This window comes from Eubalaena glacialis, chromosome 4 (assembly GCF_028564815.1).
Source record: "Eubalaena glacialis isolate mEubGla1 chromosome 4, mEubGla1.1.hap2.+ XY, whole genome shotgun sequence".
NCBI classification, from domain to species: domain Eukaryota; kingdom Metazoa; phylum Chordata; class Mammalia; order Artiodactyla; family Balaenidae; genus Eubalaena; species Eubalaena glacialis.
In genome coordinates, this window is record NC_083719.1 from 78,680,363 (window position 1) to 78,701,601 (window position 21,239).

A 21,239-nucleotide genomic window follows, 5' to 3' on the forward strand; every position below is an offset into this window, starting at 1 on the left:
AAGAGGCAAGCAAAGCAGACAAACTCCCTGCCTGCAAGGAACTTATGTTCTAATGGGGAGACATAAAACAAACAAATAAATCAATACATAGTTTACTCTCAGGAATTGATAAAAGCTAAGAAAAAAAAGCAGGCTAAGGGTATAGACACTGGGTGACGGCAGGGGTGGATTGAGGGGGGAGTGCCACTCCTTTTAGATAGAGTCAATAAGGAGAGTCTCTGAGCAAGAGACAGATCAGAAGACCAGGTGAAGTGACGTGTGAATTCCCGAAGCAACAAGCATCCCAAAGCTTATTCTCTTAACAGGAAACAAAAAGGTTAGAAACCCCTTTTGGCGAGAGATAGTTTTAAACAATGAACTATGAAGTCACCTAAACCCTACTCAGCTTCCTCTTCTGGGACTCAGTAGCTCAGTCTGATGGCCCCCTTTCTTCATTCTCTGTCATCACTTCTGTTCTCATGGGTGGGGAAGAGTTCTGAGCACACACAGACACACACAACTGGGCTGGGGCTTGTGACAGTGTCACAGAACTACCCCCAGCTTCCTATACCTCCTTCACCCCTCCCCTCCCCCGCTGCAGAATTCGATTTCCAAGAACTGGCCCATGGTGCCTCCTCTTTTTTGTCCCCTTTTCCCCAGTCACCTGTTTCCGTCCATCCCACCCATTGTACCCCTTTAACTATAGGAAATGCCACTCCGAGGGACTCTATACAGGCCTGTGCCTCTGGCCCTAGGTATAGGCTACCTCCTTGGTTTTGCTCCTTCTACTTCATTAAGTTTTTCATCCAGGTTGAAATGATAAAATATAACAAGAGAAAAGAAATGGAGGCTCAAGAGCTAACTAGGATCTAATCACGGCAGCATTTGAATGTTGAACCAAACACAGGTTGCAAACAGAGATGCACAGCAGGACAAGGCACAAAAACCAGTGTGTGAAGGAGGCCTAAAGACGATAGGAACCAAGCTCGTTATGCTTCACTCGAGAACAACACTTGTGTGCCAGCGTGGCCCTTTAATGCACTAGGATCTAAACAAAACATCAGACAGGCCTTGAAAGAGGTCATGTGGACTTTAGGCTGTCAGTGGGCCTCGCACGGTCTCCACATGGGGAACTGCCTCTCTGTCTAAACAGGGGGAAACCATGGAAAGGTATGGAGCAGGGGGTGGCATGATCAAGCAGTGGCTGAAATAATTAATCTGCTGGAGGGCATCGTACAAGAGGACTGCAAGGATACATCTTGAGAAGCAGCAAAACTTGTTTGAAGGCTGATGTGAGGAGTGATGAGGACCTGGACTGTTTTAATGACTGTGGGCAAAAAAATTTTTTAAGCTGGATAAAAAGAGATTAAAAAGGAAGAATCAAGAGAACTTGGTAACAAACTGGAGTGGAGCAGAATCAAAATAGCGATATGGTCGAATCATAGACAATGGAGGAAGGCTCGAAGCAGATGAAGTTAAAGCAAAAGGCTCTGATCTGGGGACGAAGACATTGCTTGAGCTGTTAGCAGAACATCCACATGAAGACAGACCATCAGCCTGTTGGAACTGCAGCAGCAGAAACCTGGAAGGAGAGATCAGGAGAGGGAAATGTGGGATGGGTGAGGGAAAATAAGAAATCTCTGCGCTTGAACATATTCTCCGAGGGAAAGAGTAAAGTGGGAAAAGAGCAGAGAACAGAGGTTTTATCTTTGTGGAAGGCCCGTATCCAGGATGGTGAGGAAAAGGAGGCCCAAGAAAGATGGAGAGACATCAAGGTGGGCAATAGCTCCTTTATGCCCAGGAGGCAGGAGGTTATAGACATAGGAAAGGGGTATATATCCTCTCTGTTAAAGGCCATAGAAGCTGGCTGGGAGTTACCTTTTCCAGGTGGATGGACAGAGGTCATATTTCACGGTAATATGGACACAGCACAGTGAGGAATTCAAGATCGTGTCTTAAAATAACTCAGCATTAAAAAACAAAACAACACAAAAAAACTAGGTTCTGAAGGCTTCACCTGGGGACATGGGGGTGGGGAGGATAAAACAGCAGAAGCAGCAGTCACTGGGATCGCTGGAGTCTTACCTGGCCTTGCCATGGTGTGACTTTTACTCTGAAGCTGCTTGTTAATTTCAGTTATGCAAATTTCTGAATCTTACCCTAATAGAAAGTGAAAGCAAAAAGAAATTCCCCTCTCTTCAAATCTGCAACAGCCTGATTAAGGTAACACATCAACATTTCTCTTGACTTTGTCTTAAAATCATTATTTTTTCAGTGAGAATAATGACCTGAACTGAAGGTATAAAACTTCTGTCTTGAGGAGCTCTTGCAGCCTAAGGTGGGGATCTGGGGAAGGTGGGTGAATCTGGCACTACTGTATTGGAAAGTTCGTGCAGTGCAGTTAAGGATAGGATTTTATTTAAGAATCTGTTTAACTGACTCACTCTCTTTTGGAGATTCTCTTAGCTTTCCCCAAATGTTTGTTGCAGTTCTTATATCTTCAATCTCCGGATGTTTTGTTCAAAGTGCTAAAGCACAGTATAATGGAAAACCCATTAGACACAGGGTCAAAGAACTGCTATTTTAGTCCCGATTCTCCTTCAAACTTCCTATGTGATTTTGGGAGAGTCACTCACCCTCGGTTTCTTTATCTGGACACTCAGGACTTGTACTAGCTGGCCTTTAAAGTTCTTATCAGTTCTAAAGTTAAAGACTACATGAGTAAATATCAAGGCCTTTTTCTCCTCTCTTACCAAAAAAATATAACTTCCTTTGGGTGTGTCTGCTACACGTTGGGGGGCAAAGCGCCATAATTTAGGCCAGAGAATGTGAGTTATAGTAACCACAATAAAAATTTAATGTTCAACATTCATTACATGCTTCCTGCATGCTAGTTGCTGTGCTGTGCCATATTCTTCACATGAATTATTACACTTAATCTTCTCAATGTTAGTGTCAACCATTACCCTATCTTATAGGCAAGGAAACTGATGCTCAAAAAATCAGAAAATTTGCCCAAGATCATTCAGGTAAGTACAATGGAGCTAGAGTTGGGGCACAGGCACTCTGATTACCAAGCCCAGGACCTAACAAATAAGGAATTTCATTTTTCAAACCATCAGAAATTCAAACTAATAGACCAATTATGGTTTGATGTATCAGAGGCCCTTGGAACATTGGGATTTGGTAGCAATAATTTAATGCTTGTCTAAAAAGAGGGGAGGAGTGTTGTTATTTAACCATTATTTTCTTCTTTTTCTTTGTTTCTTTAACAATATTTGTTGATCTGCATTAATATTGCAAATTGGAAAATTGAAGTAACTGTTTAGACAATTAATTCAAAAGAATGTGTTAATGATAAAAAAGAAAAGGAAAGGAAACCATTCATGGGTTTAAGTTGAAGCAGGGAGAAGGTAAATAGAGACAGGTGACAGGGTGGGTGTCAGAACTGAATACCTAAATTAACCACATATATTGTTTGTCTTTATTTTATGTTTTGTATTGCTACCCTTCTAACGAGAAGAGATTGTCTTAGTTTTATTTACAGAGGCAGTGAGTTCAGTTTGATTTGTGTTTTCAAAGGTAGCCTGAGATGAAGAAGACCAAAGCAACTTTAAAAAATACTCTGTTTGAATATTATAAATGAAATTTTATTTCCATGGCTTTTGATATATTGGAAATAAACTGAGGGTAAACACTTAGCTAGACCAGCATCCTTTATACCAGCAACCATAGAATTGGGCCATTCAGCTAATGTTATTTATTGAAATAGGTGATGTTCAAGGCCATTGATAATAGTAATATCTGGTATCCAAAGAATATTGAGCATTCTTCATGACTTATTAAGACAAAATAGAGACACCTGTGCAGTTTACGTCCAGGTATCCAGACACACTCTTAAAATGATGTAACCAAATGTTAAGAATGCTCAACATGCAATGAATTTACACACCTACCTTCTGCCCATTGCACAGAATGCAGAGGGGATTCCATAGATGTAATTTTAAGGCAGAGTCCCTTCAATGGAGCTCTAAAAAAATTTTATTTATAATACCCAGATGATAACAATTTCTACTTTATTTTGTGGATATTTGGTCCAATTCACATATGCCCATCTATTTTTCAAGTTATATTTATAAATTGAAATCTTTTTCTTCATGCTATAAATGTTTGTTTTTTTTTTCTTTCTAGGTTAAGTCCATTTATTGAAACATATTGTTCAGATCCTGAGTGACATAACTGGAGCCAACACGGTGCTATGGAGAACTATGAGATTTAGCCTGGATATTAACTTGTCTTCTAGATAATAGATTTAGTATTCCGTGCTGCTGTAATGGCTAATTCACGCAGAAAACTAATATTTAATATTTACATAGGATTTTACTGCTCAGCAGTCATCCAAATAAGTATTTGTTCTCAGTTCACAAGTTCATCTATTGATCAGTTCAACAAGGACCGTGGGGCTTTCCCAGTAGCCACCAATGGGGAAATATTTCCTTGGCGTGAGCTAAGGCTCCCCACCATGGTCATTCCCCTCCACTATGACCTTTTTGTCCACCCAAATCTCACCTCCCTGGACTTTGTTGCATCTGAGAAGATCGAAGTCTTGGTTCGAGATGCCACCCAATTCATCATCTTGCACAGCAAAGATCTTGAAATCATGAATGCTACTCTTCAGTCAGAGGAAGATTTGAGATACAGGAAACCAGGGGAAAAGCTAACTGTTTTGAGTTATCCTGCTCATGAACAAATTGCACTTCTGGTTCCAGAGAAACTTATGGCTGACCTGAGATATTCTGTGGCTATTGACTTCCAGGCCAAGCTAGCTGATGGTTTTGAAGGCTTTTATAAAAGCACATACAGAACTCTTGGTGGTGAAACAAGGTAAGATGTAGCTCCAGTTGTTTACAGTCTTTTGTGATACTTTCCTTATGGGTTATGTCTCTTTGCCAGGAGCATGCTTCAGTAGTCATTTATGAAAAGCCCAAAAAACTGTGGGGAAACTCAGAAGGAGAAGCTCTGCCATTCCTAAAGGAAATCACAATAAAGATGGGAACACAGGATGCAGAGGCATAAGTGGCTAGAGAGAGAATAACCAGGAGGAAAGGCCAATATATGACTATGACAAGACTGACATGTTTATCTCCAAGGGAAAGGATGGTCAGTGCAGAGAGAGCTGAAATACGGAAGGCTTCTCAAAGGAGGTTAGACTTGATCTGAGACCAAAAGGAAATGTACGTAAAATTTGGGTTGGGAGAGAGGAAATGAGAGCATGTACGTTGCCCAGGAAACAGCATGACAAATCCAGAAGGCAGAAACAAGTCAGTTTGGAGAACTGAGAAATATGGTCTATTTGATCAGCTCATGTTTATTGAGCCCATGCTATGTGCCAGGCACCGTTCTAGGCACTGAATGTATAGTGGTGAGATATAGACTAGGGATTGGGAATAATTTAGCTGAGTGGTCAGGGAAGTTCTTGGTGAGGAGGAAGTGCATTTAAACTGAGACCTGAACTTTCATGAGGACATCTAAGGGCACAGTGTTCCCAGCAAAGGCATCAGCAAGTGCAAAGTCTGTAAGGCGGGAGTGATTGAGAGACGAAGGACAATGAGAGAAGAAGAGAAGTAGAGTAGAGAGGGGTCAGATCATGTAGAGAGAGGCTTAGAGCCTCTTGTTTTAGGCTTTTACTCAGGGGCCATGGGAAGTCATTGGAAAGTTCTGATGTGATGTATGCTTTATAAAGATCAACTATATGTTGATGGTACATCATAGAGAGGAAAAAGTAGAAGCAGATTAGTCTTTTAGGAGGTCATTGCAATTGTTCAGGCCAGAAAGGATATTGGCTTGGGCCAGGCTAGTGGTGCTGCTTATGGAGTGAAGTGATTGAACTTGGCATTTGTTTTCAAGTGTAAAACAGACAGAATTTGCTGACATTGACTATGTAAGGCAAGAGAAAGAGAGGAACCAAGGATGCTTCATAGAAGGGATGATTTGGCTGTCCAGGGCCAGGGTCCATCTCAGAGGGGAGAGGAGTCTGGTTTCAGTGCTCTCTTACATTTTATCAGTTGCATTCAATTGCCAGTTTGAGAAACCCCAAATACAATGGCTTTGCCACACACTTGTTTTTCTCATGCAGCAAGAAATCCAGAAGTAGGGCATCCCAGGTTTGCTACAGTGTTTACCAATATTATCCAAGACCCAGGCTCCTTGTATCTTTCTGCTCAGCCATCCTTGGCATATGACTTTCCTCCTAATACAAAATGATTTCTGCACTTCTAGGCATCAAGTCCACATTACAGGCAGGAAAAGGGGGAAATGGGGGAGGGAAAAATGCAAAAAGAAACATTCCAGCTGAGTCTGACTCCTTTTACCGAGCTTTCTCACCCAATGACTTCAACTAGGCCAGAACGAGTCATATGCCCACCAAGTTGCAAAAGAATCTAGAGAAGTGACTTTTTCATCAGACAGATTGCTTTCCTGGACAAAATCAGGATTCTACTGGAACTGAAGAAGGAGAGTGGATATTGGTAGGCGACTTTAGCCCCCGCAGTGTCTGCTGCCTACCTCCCCTTCCCCACTTCAGGTGCTCACTGCCCTCTGCAGCTCACATGCCCACCCCACAGCCCCCAGCAGTCCACTGAGGACAGCCCTTCCCCAGGCCCACCTCCCCTTCCCCTGGGGACGCTTCCCCTCGTTGCAGCCTCAGTTCTCAGAGGCCTGTTCTCAGGTCCAGCACCTGAGGAACCTCAACTTCTCACTGAGGTACCATGTGACCAGTGATGGTTTATTTCATTTTTTTCAAGAGACAAAACCTCCACCTAAAAGAAATACATTTTAAGGATATAATTTGGGGAGATGAGGGAGACCACAGGGGGGATTTTTTTAGAGTAGAAGCTTGGAAATTAACATGCCTCCCATAATTAACTGCAGGCTATTTCTGACTCTTCTTATGATTAATTAGTCAGCTCTCTTCATACTCAGTCACCTAGTAGGTCTTAGCATGTAGGATGATTTGCAGGACAGTGTCAACAGCATTTTATTACCTCTCTCTCTTTTTTTCATACACACACACACACAATACACACCCACATGCATACACATACAACTTAACTTAAAATACAAAAATAATTCAGTCAACAATAATTCTTTGAGAAGCAGTAAGTCACTACTTTGCATGCAGCACTGAAATTGTGTAAATAGCAAAAAAGATCTTAAAGTTTTGGCTTTTCCATTGTAAGACTTACTATAATCAAAATTTCACATTAGTAAAAATTATTCCAGGTACTTGGGATTCCTTTACTTTTGTAGGACCTGTTACTGAATCCAAGTAACACCGAGGCCCCAAACAAATCATTTAGCTCCCCAGTCTCACTTTTCCAGTCTGTATTATAGAAATACAGTAGACTGAGGCAAAATTATCGTGACAGGCCCTCTTTTTCCTCCTCCTGGCCCTTCTCACCCTTTATCTGTCCCTTGAGCTTTTCTATTCTGCTCTCCTTCTTCAATCAAAATATGCTCTCCAGAGTTGCTGCTTAATTAAAGCTTTAAAGCCCAAAGAATAAATCTGTAATTATATCATTTCAAGCATTATCAAGGTGATGGGGTATAGAGATTTGTCAGAGTATCTATCTACCTGTTATAGTCTGAAGGCTGGACCTGCTTTACCGGCAAGCAGAGAGAGCTAGACGTGTCTTGGGGGAAGCTTGGGTCCCCCAGGAAGACCCTTAGCCAATGACGATACAGAATATGAAAGCCCAGCTCCTTGCCTCCAGTAGGGGAAAACTTGAAGGTGTAGTTTCCACTCCAGAGATCCCCAGGGATGAAGCTGAAGCTGGCACCTGGCCTGACTTCTTCCTCTTCCCTGTCCTGCTTCCCTCCCTCCTTTACCTGTTTCTCTTGGCAGCATGTTCTTATAAATCAGGATCTGCTTCCTGGGAACACAACCTAAGGCATCACTCATCTCACAGGTATTCAAATGTCTGATTGAGGCCCACTCAGGTTTAGTGATGACACTAAACTACTAATTTCCTAGTCAATTTTGAAGTCAAATTGGGCATGACTATCTCAACAAATTTACTAGCTAAGGGTCCTGGTAAGGTCACTCAAATTCTCTGAGCCTCAATATCCTTCTCTGCTATGAGTATGAAGGTGATTGTGTAAATAGAGTGCCCAGCACCATGCATTATTCATGATTGGCAGCTACTAAACAAAATTTTACCCTCATTTTCTTCAAAAATAGATTCTGGATTCTCTAAGGTTATAGTTTGAGAAATCAAACATATCACCTCCAGGACTGATAAGCTGTGTTCTGAAGGTACAAATTCATTTTTTTTAAAATTTCATTTGTGTATTCTTTCTGTAATGTACTTCTTTTCACAGAACAATTGCAGTAACGGATTTTGAGCCAACTCAGGCACGAATGGCTTTCCCTTGCTTTGATGAACCACTGTTCAAAGCCAACTTTTCAATCAAGATAAGAAGAGAGAGCAGACACATTGCCCTATCCAACATGCCAAAGGTATTTGCCAATTTTAGAAACTTTGGGGAATTGCTCTCAAAATGAACTTTGGTCTTTGTTTTGTTGTGTTTTAATATTTTTTTTGTTTTCAGGACTTAAGCCATTAATTTATTTTTGATCCATCTACACATTACATTACCCCAATCCATCTAGATTTTAACATCATTCTGTTTGGGCATTGTTTCACAAGAAGCTTTATTTTTTAAATAAAGTGATTTATATTTTACTTGTGTTTATATGGAAGCAGAGTTCTTTTAAATCAGTGTTACTTGGCTAGCGATGAAATTCAGAATCACCCAGAACAGCACTTCTCAAACTTTAATTTTCAGATGAGTTGTCTGAGGATCTTGTTAAAATTCAGATTCTGATTCAGTTGTTCTTGAGGTAAAGCTCAAAATTCTGACTTTCTAACAAGTTCCCAAGTGATACCACTGCTGCTGGTCCAGAGACCACATTTGGAGTGGTAAAGATCTAGAGAAGCTTGCCTGGGCCCCATCCTGGAAATTCTGATCTAGTAGTCTGTGATATAATGTAGAAATTTTTTTTTTAAGTTCCACGAGTAGTGCTTAAAATTATTTATGAAAATTATATATCATAGTTATAAACTTTTTAATTGAGAGAGACCTCTGAACACTTTTATTTGAGTCATATTTATACTCAAAATGCAGAGACTCTGAATGACACAGTAGACACTGAGCCTCATTTGATATTTCCTCACTAATGATATGCTTGCCTTTTGAGCTGTTGAACGAAATGTAAAATATTTCCCCATTGCTACTTAGAAAGTAGGATAAAAATAGAGGCTCTCCTGGCAGTGCTTCAGCAGGATGAGCTCAGAAAGCAGCCAGATCATCATAACCCAGCCAGTGACTCCACCCTATTTTCCTCTCTGCCCTCCACGGTGACTGTCCTCTATGGATGAAGGGGGGAAATGAGCCCATAAGCTAGAAGCTGAATTTCCCCCAGATTTCTGTTTCATGCTAGAAAAGTGTTTGCTTTGAAATACTTGCAGAGCAGATCAAGGGGAAAAGTGACAACTCCACATGACATATATCCCACAGCTTTTCCATGATCATACAGACAGCAATTTAATTTGCCTACTCAATTTCAGGTAAAAAGGATTTGCTACTTAGCTCCAAGTCTTCTTTCTATGAACCGAATGTTCATTTAAGGGTAGTTCAGTCTCTTTCCTGGCAGCTTTTTATTAACAGAATTTTTCACATGAATAATCATGGAGGATAAAGTAAAAATACAGTTAGTAATGCCTTTTAATTAAGATGTGATGCAAACATAAATTGTCAGTTCGTTATATTAGAATCTCAGTTTTCTATCTTTAGAAACCTTCAGTAACTTCTCATATTTAGGAAAAATAAGTGAAAACTTTGAAAATATTTCATATAATCCTTGAACTTTGTATTGCCTCAGTTAACTGGGCCAGTTCTCTGGATCATACCTTTTTCAGCAAATATTGCCTTAAGTTTCTGCTTCTCATTGACATGCCCAACCCAGGTTTTCATGGTGATCCAAAAAAAGGAGAACGGAAGTAATGCTACAATCATACTCTTTGGATAATAGCTGCAGCGCTTAAGATGGGTTGTGGACTGGTGAGAAGAAGCAACACATACTAAGTTCTCAATTTGTTTAGTTAAGAATGTAGGAATACAAGTTAAGAACACTAGGAAGTGAGGTGGTCAGCCAGGCACTAGTAGAGGCAGCATATATTCTGGGCATGTCTTTGTCCCCTTCATTCCTTAAGGGAACACACACCTGCTGGTGACACTTGCTGTGCAAGTAGAATCCTGCCAAAATTGAGAAGACAGCTAAATCCTTCTCGAGCAACAAGTGTTTTATACTTAGAGCTTACATCACCATCCTGGAAGGACTTACACTAACAGCCCAAATACTTCCATTTAAGGCAATGTTGATCAACATGGGTCACTCCAGGTTCCTGAACAAAACTCAGCCTCCGTGGACAACGTCTTCATCTGGGGGGGAGGGGAGAAATCAGAGGGAATGCCCACCTGTCTCCTGTCTCTGCCACCAGCTATCCAGTGTCACAGACTCGTTTCCCCACAGTCCCACAACCTTTCCCCTTCCTCCTCTCACCCATCTACACACTTGACTAAAGGGTCTTGCTGCTGAGTTTGGTCAGAGGACCACAGTCATAACGTCCCCTCTCCAGCTCCTACCATAACCCTCTCATCTGCTAGGAGTATGTACCCATAGAACTCTGGTTGAATCAGACCCCTAAAAAAGATTATTGTTAGACAAAATTAACTTGCTGGACAGAGGTAAAACTTACAGCCCTATGCATGCTGCCACCTTTCCTAGAGTATTTGGTCAGTGTTTCCTGCTTTATTGAAACTTAGGAATTGAGTTTTTGATAGAACTCTGTAAAATCAAATTCTGTAGAATTTAATAGCACACACATTTGTCATTGACGTAGGCAAGGCAGTTTATGATAATACTTCAAGCTATTTTTTCTCGCCAAAGCAAACTGCAATCTTATACAAACACATAAAATATGCTCAATAGTCCGTGGTTAGCACAAGCCAGTCTAAGAATTGTTTTCAATTTGAAGAAAGTAGTATTTTCAGATGACTGGATCTGTGTCCATTCAGAATTTAGGGGCATCATACCGTGGTGAAGACCATCTCTGGGACAAGCTATCCAGGGCAAATAAAGATAGAATTCAGTAATTACTCAGTGAATTTGATGGATGCGGCTGACCAGTCTATAGGCTTAAAACTCTTTACTTCCTCAGTAGATAGGCAGAAGCTCAAATCACTAATGATCTCCTTGGCCTGACCGCTTTCATTGCTGAATCAATGGAGCGAAGATAAAATAAGACTATGACTCAAGCTGTCACACAGAGAGTGAAAGAATGAGCAATGGCTTTAGAGTCACACCGTCACATCCACATCTTGGTCCTGCTGTGGAACTAGCCGTGTGATCTTGGGCAATTCAGTTAACATTTCTGAGTCTGTTTCCTCACCTGTGAAATAACACCTACCTCATACACAAATAATAGGAGGATTAAAAGATAATGCAAAACATCTAGCACAGTTTTGCTTCCCATTTCCTTCTGCAACAGAGATTTATTTATTATATAACAAAGGGAAAGGGACTCTTCTCTGGCATTTTTGCTTAGAAGTACAAATCTTGAACTGATGCCAGTATTGGAGATTATTGCATCTCAAGAAAGCAGAAGCATCTAAGATATTTTTATGCTTTCAAGCAACAAAATAGATATCATTTTGAGATCCCAAAAGTAGTACATTGTGTCTTCGAGGAAGTCTAGAGATAATAGAAATAGAGGGAGGTGAAGCCACAGAATGTTGTGAAGGGTCCACTGATCTCCTATAAGGGCATCACATGTCCTTCGGAACATCAAGCTTTCCTCTAGCTTACGTAGCCTACGTCGTAGGCATTCTTGTAAAATACTCCAGTTTTCAAATACTGATTCTTTCCCTTCCTGTAGGTTAAGACAATTGAACTTGAAGGAGGCCTCTTGGAAGATCATTTTGAAACTACTGTAAAAATGAGTACGTACCTTGTAGCCTACATAGTTTGTGATTTCAACTCTGTGAGTGGCACAGCCTCGTCAGGGGTCAAGGTGAGTTTGGGTTCTCATTTCATACACAGTGCAGAATAATGTCCTGAAGGCAATGAGCTTTTCTTTATTTTAAGGTTATTTTCCTTATTATCAAAGTATCATGCTTATTTACAAAAATAGAGATAGATAAAAAATAAAATAAGTTACCTACAATCCCATCACCAAGATATAATTACTGGTAATATTTGTGTCAGCCTTCCAAGTATTTTTTATCAGTCTGTCAGTATATGAGTGTATATAGTAACAGTATATACTGTATATAACTATATATACTTTTTACAAAATAATATATGATTGTTTTAGCTCACCATAATATGCCATAAAAATTAAATGCCATTAAATATTTCTATAATATTAATAATTAATAGTATTGTACTCTACTACATAGAGGTACCATAAGGATTTTTTAATCAGCATCTTATTCTAGGACACTTACATTGTTTCCAATTGTTTTCTATAACTTTATTTCCTCAATGAAAGGAGGTCTTCATAATTTTTAGAGCGTTCATTGTTTACAAAAATTTACAGTACCCAATAATTATAAAGTTTCGTGACTATCAGTGAAGATATGAAAAATAAAAAAGAACTCCTTACCCTGAGGAACCAAGTTATAGACATAAAAACATATTCAAAGAAACATAAAATAATGCTTATGATAAATAGCAATAAAATGGCTATTACAATTTCCATACATATTATACCTTTGGATATGTAGATACATGTTATCAGCAATGTGTCTACATACATCTCTGCACATATATATATGTGCAGAGATATAGATGTGTGAGAGGTCAGATGGCACTTTACTTCAGAGGACAGAGTCCTGTCAGCTTCCTTGTATTCACATCCCAGCTCTACAATTTTCTACACGGGGGGCTTGAAGCAAGTTACTTAATCTCCATGTGTTTCCATTGCTTCATCTGTAAAATGAAGACAATAACACCTATTTCATGAGGTGATTGAGAGGATTAAATTAGATTTTACATGTGTGCATTTAGCACAGTGCCTGGTACGCCACTGTGGTCACTAATATATCCTTCTTATAAAATTTCTGAGGAACTTCAGTTAACTCAGAGCATGAAAGCAGATTATGAAATGAGAGCAACACTGTACTTGAAACCCAAGAAGATTGGAATCTAACTTTATTTCTTCCACTTAATAGCTAATAGTTTGCAGGGAGTCAATGAACATATTTGGGCATTTTTGAGTTTAAAGAAAACACGGCATGGTGAGATGAATTGGGAGATTGGGATTGACATATATACACTAATATGCATAAAATAGATAACTAATAAGAACCTGCTGTATAAAAATAAATTAATTTAATTTAATTTTTAAAAACCCCAATAATCAAAAAAAAAAAAAAAAAAGAAAAGAAAAGAAAACACGACAGAGGGTGGTTCCAATAAGTTCATGAAGGCTTTCCACCTCATAGAATTATGTTTCATTTGAATTGTATTGGTGGTCATAATTTTGGAAGGTTTATTCTCAAGTGCTAGAGTACATGATGGTGATGAACTGAAGTGGGCTCTCATGAGGTGATGGATTTATATAGCTTAAAATGTAGAGATTAGCACCTAGGGAATGTACTGTAACAGAAAATACAGGGTTGTTTATAATTTTCAAGAGTGATTCTTGCTTTAATACTTTACAGAACATCTTATCCCCTGTGGACAACATGTTTAACGGTATCTCAATAATTTCTTGAAAAATGCAGTCTGCCTTTGTTTGGGTGAGGGCTGTTAGGAATGGAGTTGTGCAAAGGAGCTGTTCTTCAAAGACCACTTCTTCCCACCAACATTTCCCAGGTGTCCATCCATGCAGCCCCAGACAAATGGAGTCAAACACATTATGCTTTGGAAGCATCATTGAAGCTGCTGGACTTCTACGAAAATTACTTTGATATCCACTATCCACTCGCAAAACTGGGTAGGTTCAAATTCCACATCATCATCTTTATTTTTAGAACATACTTTGATTTCGTCCCTCTTAGTATGTGATTTCAGTGATCACTGATGATGTTCAGTTAGCCCAGAAAGCAATAATTTGTACCTCAGAGATGGTCCTAGAGTGTAGAAAATAAAGTATTATGAGAAGCCCAAGTACTGTGGTTCATTTCTCTATTCTTTTATAAGGTTTAATATCAAAATATCTGCATTTTATATTAGATTTAAATGGATGAATTTTCTAGAGCATATATTTTCTTCTATACCATATTTGTACAAGACTAACAATCTTTTATAAAAGTTGCTGAAGGTTTATGTAAATAGCTGAAAATTGTCCCTCCATCTGTTATCTACCGTGTGTCTGAGGCTAGAAGATAAGACTGTGGCACAGACTTAAAAAAAAAAAGATTTGGAGGAAATAGATAATTTGAATGTAGTAGTCATAGATCTTTATATGAGAAAATACACACAGTCTACCTTGGTTGGTTTTAATTTTCTATCTTAAAAAATAAAAATTGTGATTTTTATGTTGCAGAATATATAAAAACCATGACTTAAATTTTATAACTTATATAGATTAATTTTTAGAGTTTCTGACAATGACAAAACATTGTTTTTCTTTGGGACTTTAGAACACACACCTTATCATGTCCTTCCTCCACTTTCCTGCCCAACCTCCATACAGTTTTAGAGAGTTAAAAGGGGCCATCAGAAGACATCTCCAGGGGGTTGTCTCTACAGTTCCTGAGTCTCACTGTATTACTATAGCACAGGTTCTATACACCTTTTAGTACGGATATACTAAATCAGTTTACCCACAGTCCACTGCTGTCCTCTGTCAAAAATCAAGGAAAGATCAAATAACAGCTATCAACAATCTTAAGTTGCTCTTGAAAAATGCAACCTTGAAGATCATATGAAGTGAATGTATTTAAAATAAAACTAACTGAAAGGAAACATGCAGCTTAGGAAAAAATAGAGCAGATATAAGCATTTCTAATGGGTTTGGGAAATAATATAACTAATATAAAATCATCAATGCAATTTAGAAAAGGAGTCATTCCCACATTTGAAGTGCTAATGAATACTAATCTTTACTAGTGCTAGTTTACTTTTTGATTGCATTATAAATATTTGATTTTATCCACTAGAATTAACCAATACTAATTCCAGACATTGTAATTGCAAGCCAAGTGACTTGATTTATTTCAAACTTTTAAAAAATTAACCTTTCTTTTCAGCCAAAGAGCAGTATTTTTTTCCAATACGGCCTGGCAGAATAAACAGAAAGAAGTCCAAGATTAAATATTAGCCAGAAGTTTTCTAATCTACATGAAGTCATTGGCAGAGGGTATATATATATATATATATATATATATATATATATACACTCACACACAGATATGATATAAATTACGTTATATCTGAGTTGCTTAAACATGATTAAATTTCACTTTTTTTCCCTAAGGCTTTGTCAAGAAGTAGAGGAAATATCAATGTTGAAAAGGAAATTGAGGTCAGAAAGAAGTGATACCTACAGCTTTTTTCCTCTACTGCCTTAGAAGGACACTTAGAGGCTGTATGCACTAGAAATATTGATTGAAATATTGACTATAGAGATGCTCCTAAAAGGTGTTCCCCTGAAATTAAAATCCCCTTTTTTTCTTATTTGTAGAAGTGAGTTCATTATATGTTTTGTTGAATTCCAGACATATTAGAAATTATTTGATACCTCATATTTTCAAAGTTTTTCTGTAGTATTAATATAAAATACAATAGGAGAGTTTTAAAATGAATTTTTTTCTCAACAGTAATGCACTCAAGGTATTTTCATAGTTTAGTTTTAGGAAAAAGTGGTTAAATGTCAATAGGTTACTTCACCTACAACCAAAACTTTACTGATAGACTTTATTCTGCTTGATAATGGTTACTGATTATTTTCAGCAACTACAAGACACCATATCAATGTTAAGACACTCTTGATGTTTTCAGAAAATCTGCTTATGTATACTGAAAGGATCATAACATATTTGAGGAGGAAGCAAATCCCACTTCTGGTGTGGAAGCCATAATGATCAAGTGTGGTTGTTCTTATTTCTTAGATCTAGTTGCCATTCCTGACTTTGAAAGTGGAGCCATGGAAAATTGGGGCCTTGTCACATGTAGAGAGACGTCACTGCTCTTTGATCCCAAGACCTCTTCTACTTCTGATAAACTGTGGGTCACCAAAGTCATAGCTCATGAACTAGCACACCAGGTACCTGGCACTCGTGACATTCTCTTAGCATCCGTTCAAAAGAGCATTATGCAGACCACCACCAATATCCCTGAAACAACGTAAAATCATGTCATTTTACTTCTAGAGGGGACCTTAGGGATTATCAAGCCAAACATAATACGTCAAGTAGAAGAATGTTCAATCTCTAGACAATGGGTCTCATACAGGAATTTTATCACAAGAGAAGTGGCCACTATATCCTCTAAAACCCTTCAAGGCAAAGCCTCCAAATGTCTTTTAGCAAAGAAAAGTGAAGACCATGCAGATACATAAAGCACAGAATTAGAAACCCTACAAATAGAGATTTCTATTAAAAATATTTCCCTTTATACCCTCTAATACGGTGGCATTCCAATCTCGGGCAAAATCAATCTCCTTTCAGTTGGAATCTGTGATTATTCAGCCATAATGAAGTATTTTCAAGTCCATGTACTCATGGGCTGCTGACCCTGGACACATTACCTAACTCTCTAAACTTCAGTGTCCTCGTCTATAAAATTAAGTTCATAATAGCTCCTGCTTCTTGAAACCGTTGTGAGGATTACAGATAAGTGTCTATGTCTGTCATGTAGTAGGTACTCAGTAAGTGTTAGTTATTAATGATGGTGACAATGACCACCACTGCTACCATTTCTTGCAGAATAAGATTTCCAAGGCCCATCTATCAACACTGTATTACATACAAATATGAAACAGTAAAACTAGCTCTACAGATATCAGAGACTTTTTCCACTCTATTTCATTTCTGAAAATTCCCCATTATGCAGTGAATTATTAAAGGCACTGGAAATTCTCTTTTACCATGTAGGCAAATATCATTCCATTGTAGAAGCTGGTAAAATCTCTTATTTTTAAATGTTTAACTTTATCCTTTATCATGACCATAATAATAATAAGGGGCGGGGGTTGTTTATTTTTGTTTGTTTTTTTTTAAGCAGCAAACTAAGAACCCAGTTACATAGGAGCCATGCTCAGCGCTGTATTTTGAGAACATATGAACAGCTTTCTCTGGTTTAGCATCTCCCCTCTGGCCCATCTTAGGGGTTTTGATCATTAGTCTCTGGAAGCTCTAAAGCACTTAACTGAGTCTGGGTATTCCTAATTTTCTACCCAATGTTCATAGGGAAATAATCAGAGAGCTCTACTTTTGAGGCTCCATCCTCCCTTAAGGCCTTCCTTTAATAGTTTCTCTTTTATGGGGACGCAGTGTTCAGGGCTGAAGCAGCACGCCCCCTGGCCTTGACTATTTTGTTTCCCCATTAATCTCCATATGACTATGTCACTCCTCTGTGTAAAACCCTGGCAAAGACTCTCAATGCCTGGGTGAGTCAAGGATCCATAGCGTGGCAAACAAGGCCCCCAGGACCCGGCTCGCCTCCACCTCTCCAGCCTCATCTCTGAACGACACCTTTAGCTTTAGCCATCCCAGACTACCTGCCATTACCTGAACAGGCGAGGTTGTATCATTCCTCTATGCTTTTGCTCCTGCTACCTGATCTGCTTAGCGCACACCCCACTTCCAATATTCCTGAGGACCACTTGCAAGACTAAGGAAATGAATCATTTCCCAGTTATTCTACACACTCTCCCAGCAAAACTGATTTTTTCCTTCTGGAATCTCCTCTGTCCCTTGTACAGACACAGATCATAGTGCCAATAATGCTTTATTGCATGCATATGTCTACCAGTTGACCTCCACCATTTGTATTGAGGCAGTGGCTATCTTACTTACATCTTTGTATTTCTAACATATGGTATAGAGCCAGGAACATAGTAGATTCTCAATAGATATTTATTGAATGAATGAATAAACTACTTTTACTGACTGGTGAAATGACCATAACCAGCTTGTACTTCTTGTGTTCATCACTTCTCAAACTGAGGAAACACCCGCTGTCCCTTCTCACAGAACCCCCTCAGAAGATTGGAGCCCACTTGCAATATGATCTGAGGGCTGTAAGAAAAGGTATAGAGCTTGAACTGTTTCTAGAAGCTACAGATCTAGTGATTTGTGTTCTGTAACTGTAACAAGGCTCTTCTGAATCTTAGAATCTTATTGTTTAAGCTTCCAGTCTTTCTGGAGACTGCAATCCTAAAATAGATAAACCGGACAGACACTAATATGACAAAGGCCAAATAGATAAAATATAATAATACATAAAAATAATAATATTTAAAATGTGTTACAGATTAAATATAGGTCAAGGGTAAATTTCTATTTAGATTATCTTTTTGCATCCTTTTAATTTTATTTATATATATTTAAAATCTCAGATTTCTATTCACCTTAGTGGCCAAGTTAATCCCTAGAAGTAAATTGGGGTAGAGGACAACAAGTAAATTTGGTCATCACTAATATTGTGTAACAATCTGAAAGTCCTAAATGAATTCTTATCCTTTTAAGTACCTGCTACTTAATATAAAAAGGTGACTTCACCAAAAATATTTTGGCTTATATTTCCCCTTAGACCATCACCATAAGTCAGTGACAAGGTGAGATTATACTTATTGTGCAAAATGTACCCTACAAAATGTCTCATTTTCTTCCTTAATATTAAATCTAATATCTAGGAAGTATAGTGAGGATATAATGGAAGCTGGGGAGTTGGGGACAATATGAACACAAAAGAAAGAGAAGTGAAGGAAGCAAAAATGTGGAGAGAGGCGAAGGCAGGGAAATCAGTAGAAGGAGGCTGTGCGGAGAGAAAAGGGTAGCAAAGATAGAGAAGAGACCTCAGCTACTAAAAGAAAGAAGTTACCGCCCATTATATTTTTTGCTATAGTTAATAATTTTTTAGATTTGTTTACCTTCTAATAACATTGAGTTTTTTCCTCCTAGTGGTTTGGCAACCTGGTTACAATGGAATGGTGGAATGATATTTGGCTCAATGAGGGTTTTGCAACATACATGGAACTTATCTCTGTTAACGTCACATATCCAGAGCTACAATTTGTAAGTCACAATTTTGTATGTCATACTGTATGCCCTAAGGAATCATTAATTTACTGCTAAAATTTTTAGAGAATGCCAAAGAGAACATAGCATTGAGTCTTTGAATCTATGGTGTTTTGTTTTGTGTAAACAGGTTGTATTAGTTTGCTAGGGCTGCCATGACAAAATTCCACAGACTGGGTGGCTTAAACAACAGAAATTTATTTTCTCACGGTTCTGGAGGCTAGAACTCTGAGATCAAGGTGTCTGCAGGTTTGGTTTCTTCTGAAGCCTCTCTCCTTGGCTTACAGATGACCACCTTCTCACTGTGTCCTCACATGGTCTTTTCTCGTGCTCGCACATCTCTGGTGTCTGAGATTTTAAATTTCCTCTTCTTACACCAGTCAGAGTGGATTAGGGCCCACCCTAATGGCCTCATTTTAATTCAGTCCCCTCTTTTTTAAGGCACTATCTCCAAATACAATCTGGGGGCTAAGACCTCAGCATATGAATGGGGTGGGAGGCACATAACACAGATGATAGAACTGGATGAGACACTGGAGGTTTTAGAGAACAGTCAACATAAATCCCTCACCCTAAAGTTTGTGGATAGAGAATGAAAATAGCACAAATATACAGCTGTGTATGTGGGATGAGAGGAAAGTATCACTGTCCGTATACAATGATATAGGACAAGACAATGCCCATGGCTATAGATCCTGTGCAGAGTTCTTGGCATGTAACCTGAATTGAGCATGACTGGGGGCACACTCCTCCAGAATTTCCAAAGGGTTAGTTAATTTCCCCAAAATGTGTGAAAAGATTTCTTCAAACATGTCTTTTTTAATAGACACCAGAGGGTCCGAACAGCACATATCAAGGTAGTTAGTAATGGATAATTAGCTCTTTGAGGTAGACATTTGGTCCAGTACAATTACAGACAGACATGGATTCAAAGTCAGTGTCTTCTTATTTGCTATGTGCTGAATCTGTGGTTTAATCCCAAAGCTTCATACATTCTCACTTGTAAAATGTATATAATGCATCTCCCTTGCAGGGTGTTGAAAGGATTGCAGATGATGGTTGTAAGATCCTGGCACATGGCACGTGTTCACTAAATGGGAAACTTAGTTTTATTTTTGTATCGAAGGGCTTGGCTCATGGTAAACATTCAGGCAGTATCTGAGGGAATGTCGAATTTATACCTTTACAAAATAGAGAATTGGTGAAAGGGGACTATATAAGGGGAAAAAAACACCTTGTAAGGTGCTTCTACTTCTGAGAATATCTTATAAAACCTATCGTGTTTCCTATTGCTTTGAGAATGTCAAATGGAAATTGAAAAAAATTTCTCTCCTGTTTAGGATGACGATTTTCTGAACACGTGTTTTGAAGTAATTAAAAGAGATTCATTAAATTCATCCCGTCCTATCTCCAATCAAGCAGAAACTTCTACTCAAATAAAGGAAATGTTTGATGCTGTTTCCTATAAAAAGGTAGTAAATGCTGTGGATTAGTGGAAGCTTTGCTTTGGGGAGAAATATAATGAGGCCAGTACATCAACAGTTTAAGTTGTTTGTGCCAGGTTATTGCTACCTGTTTCACTTTTTATTTTATTTGCTGTTCATTTATCAGACGTTACACGTGTTCCATAAAATGTAAGCTTCCTTTAAAAACATATGCTACCTTTTCCTTTATCTTCTTTTTCTTTGCTTTTGTTTGTATTTTAGGGAGCTTGTATTTTGAATATGCTCAAGGATTTTCTGAGTGAGGAGAAATTCAAGAAAGGAATTATTCACTACTTAAAGAAGTTCAGCTATAGAAATGCTAAGAATGATGATTTGTGGAGCAGTTTGTCAAATGTGAGTCCTCTGTTAAGTTACAGTAGACTGCTGTTAAGCCTAAAAAGTGACAAGCTAATTATGAAGGTTTATAAATAGTTATATTGTCAGGCAACAAATGTTTATTTC

The 21,239-nt window shown here is 38.5% G+C and overlaps 1 protein-coding gene across 2 annotated transcripts in view; it reads left to right on the forward strand.

Annotated features, from left to right (window-relative positions):
* Positions 1-2,163: 2,163 nt before the first annotated feature.
* Positions 2,164-21,239, forward strand: part of ERAP2 (endoplasmic reticulum aminopeptidase 2) — a 38,284-nt gene continuing 19,208 nt past the window's right edge. The window contains exons 1-9 of one of the 2 annotated variants that reach the window (XM_061189476.1): positions 2,164-2,202; positions 4,171-4,863; positions 8,359-8,497; positions 11,979-12,113; positions 13,922-14,042; positions 16,162-16,316; positions 19,177-19,290; positions 20,634-20,765; positions 21,000-21,131. In XM_061189476.1, coding sequence (XP_061045459.1) covers positions 4,313-4,863; positions 8,359-8,497; positions 11,979-12,113; positions 13,922-14,042; positions 16,162-16,316; positions 19,177-19,290; positions 20,634-20,765; positions 21,000-21,131 — 1,479 coding nt within the window. In that variant the 5' untranslated portion in view covers positions 2,164-2,202; positions 4,171-4,312. Of the gene's footprint in view, positions 2,203-4,170; positions 4,864-8,358; positions 8,498-11,978; positions 12,114-13,921; positions 14,043-16,161; positions 16,317-19,176; positions 19,291-20,633; positions 20,766-20,999; positions 21,132-21,239 lie in introns of those variants that run through there. The other variant, XM_061189477.1, reaches the window with a different exon arrangement.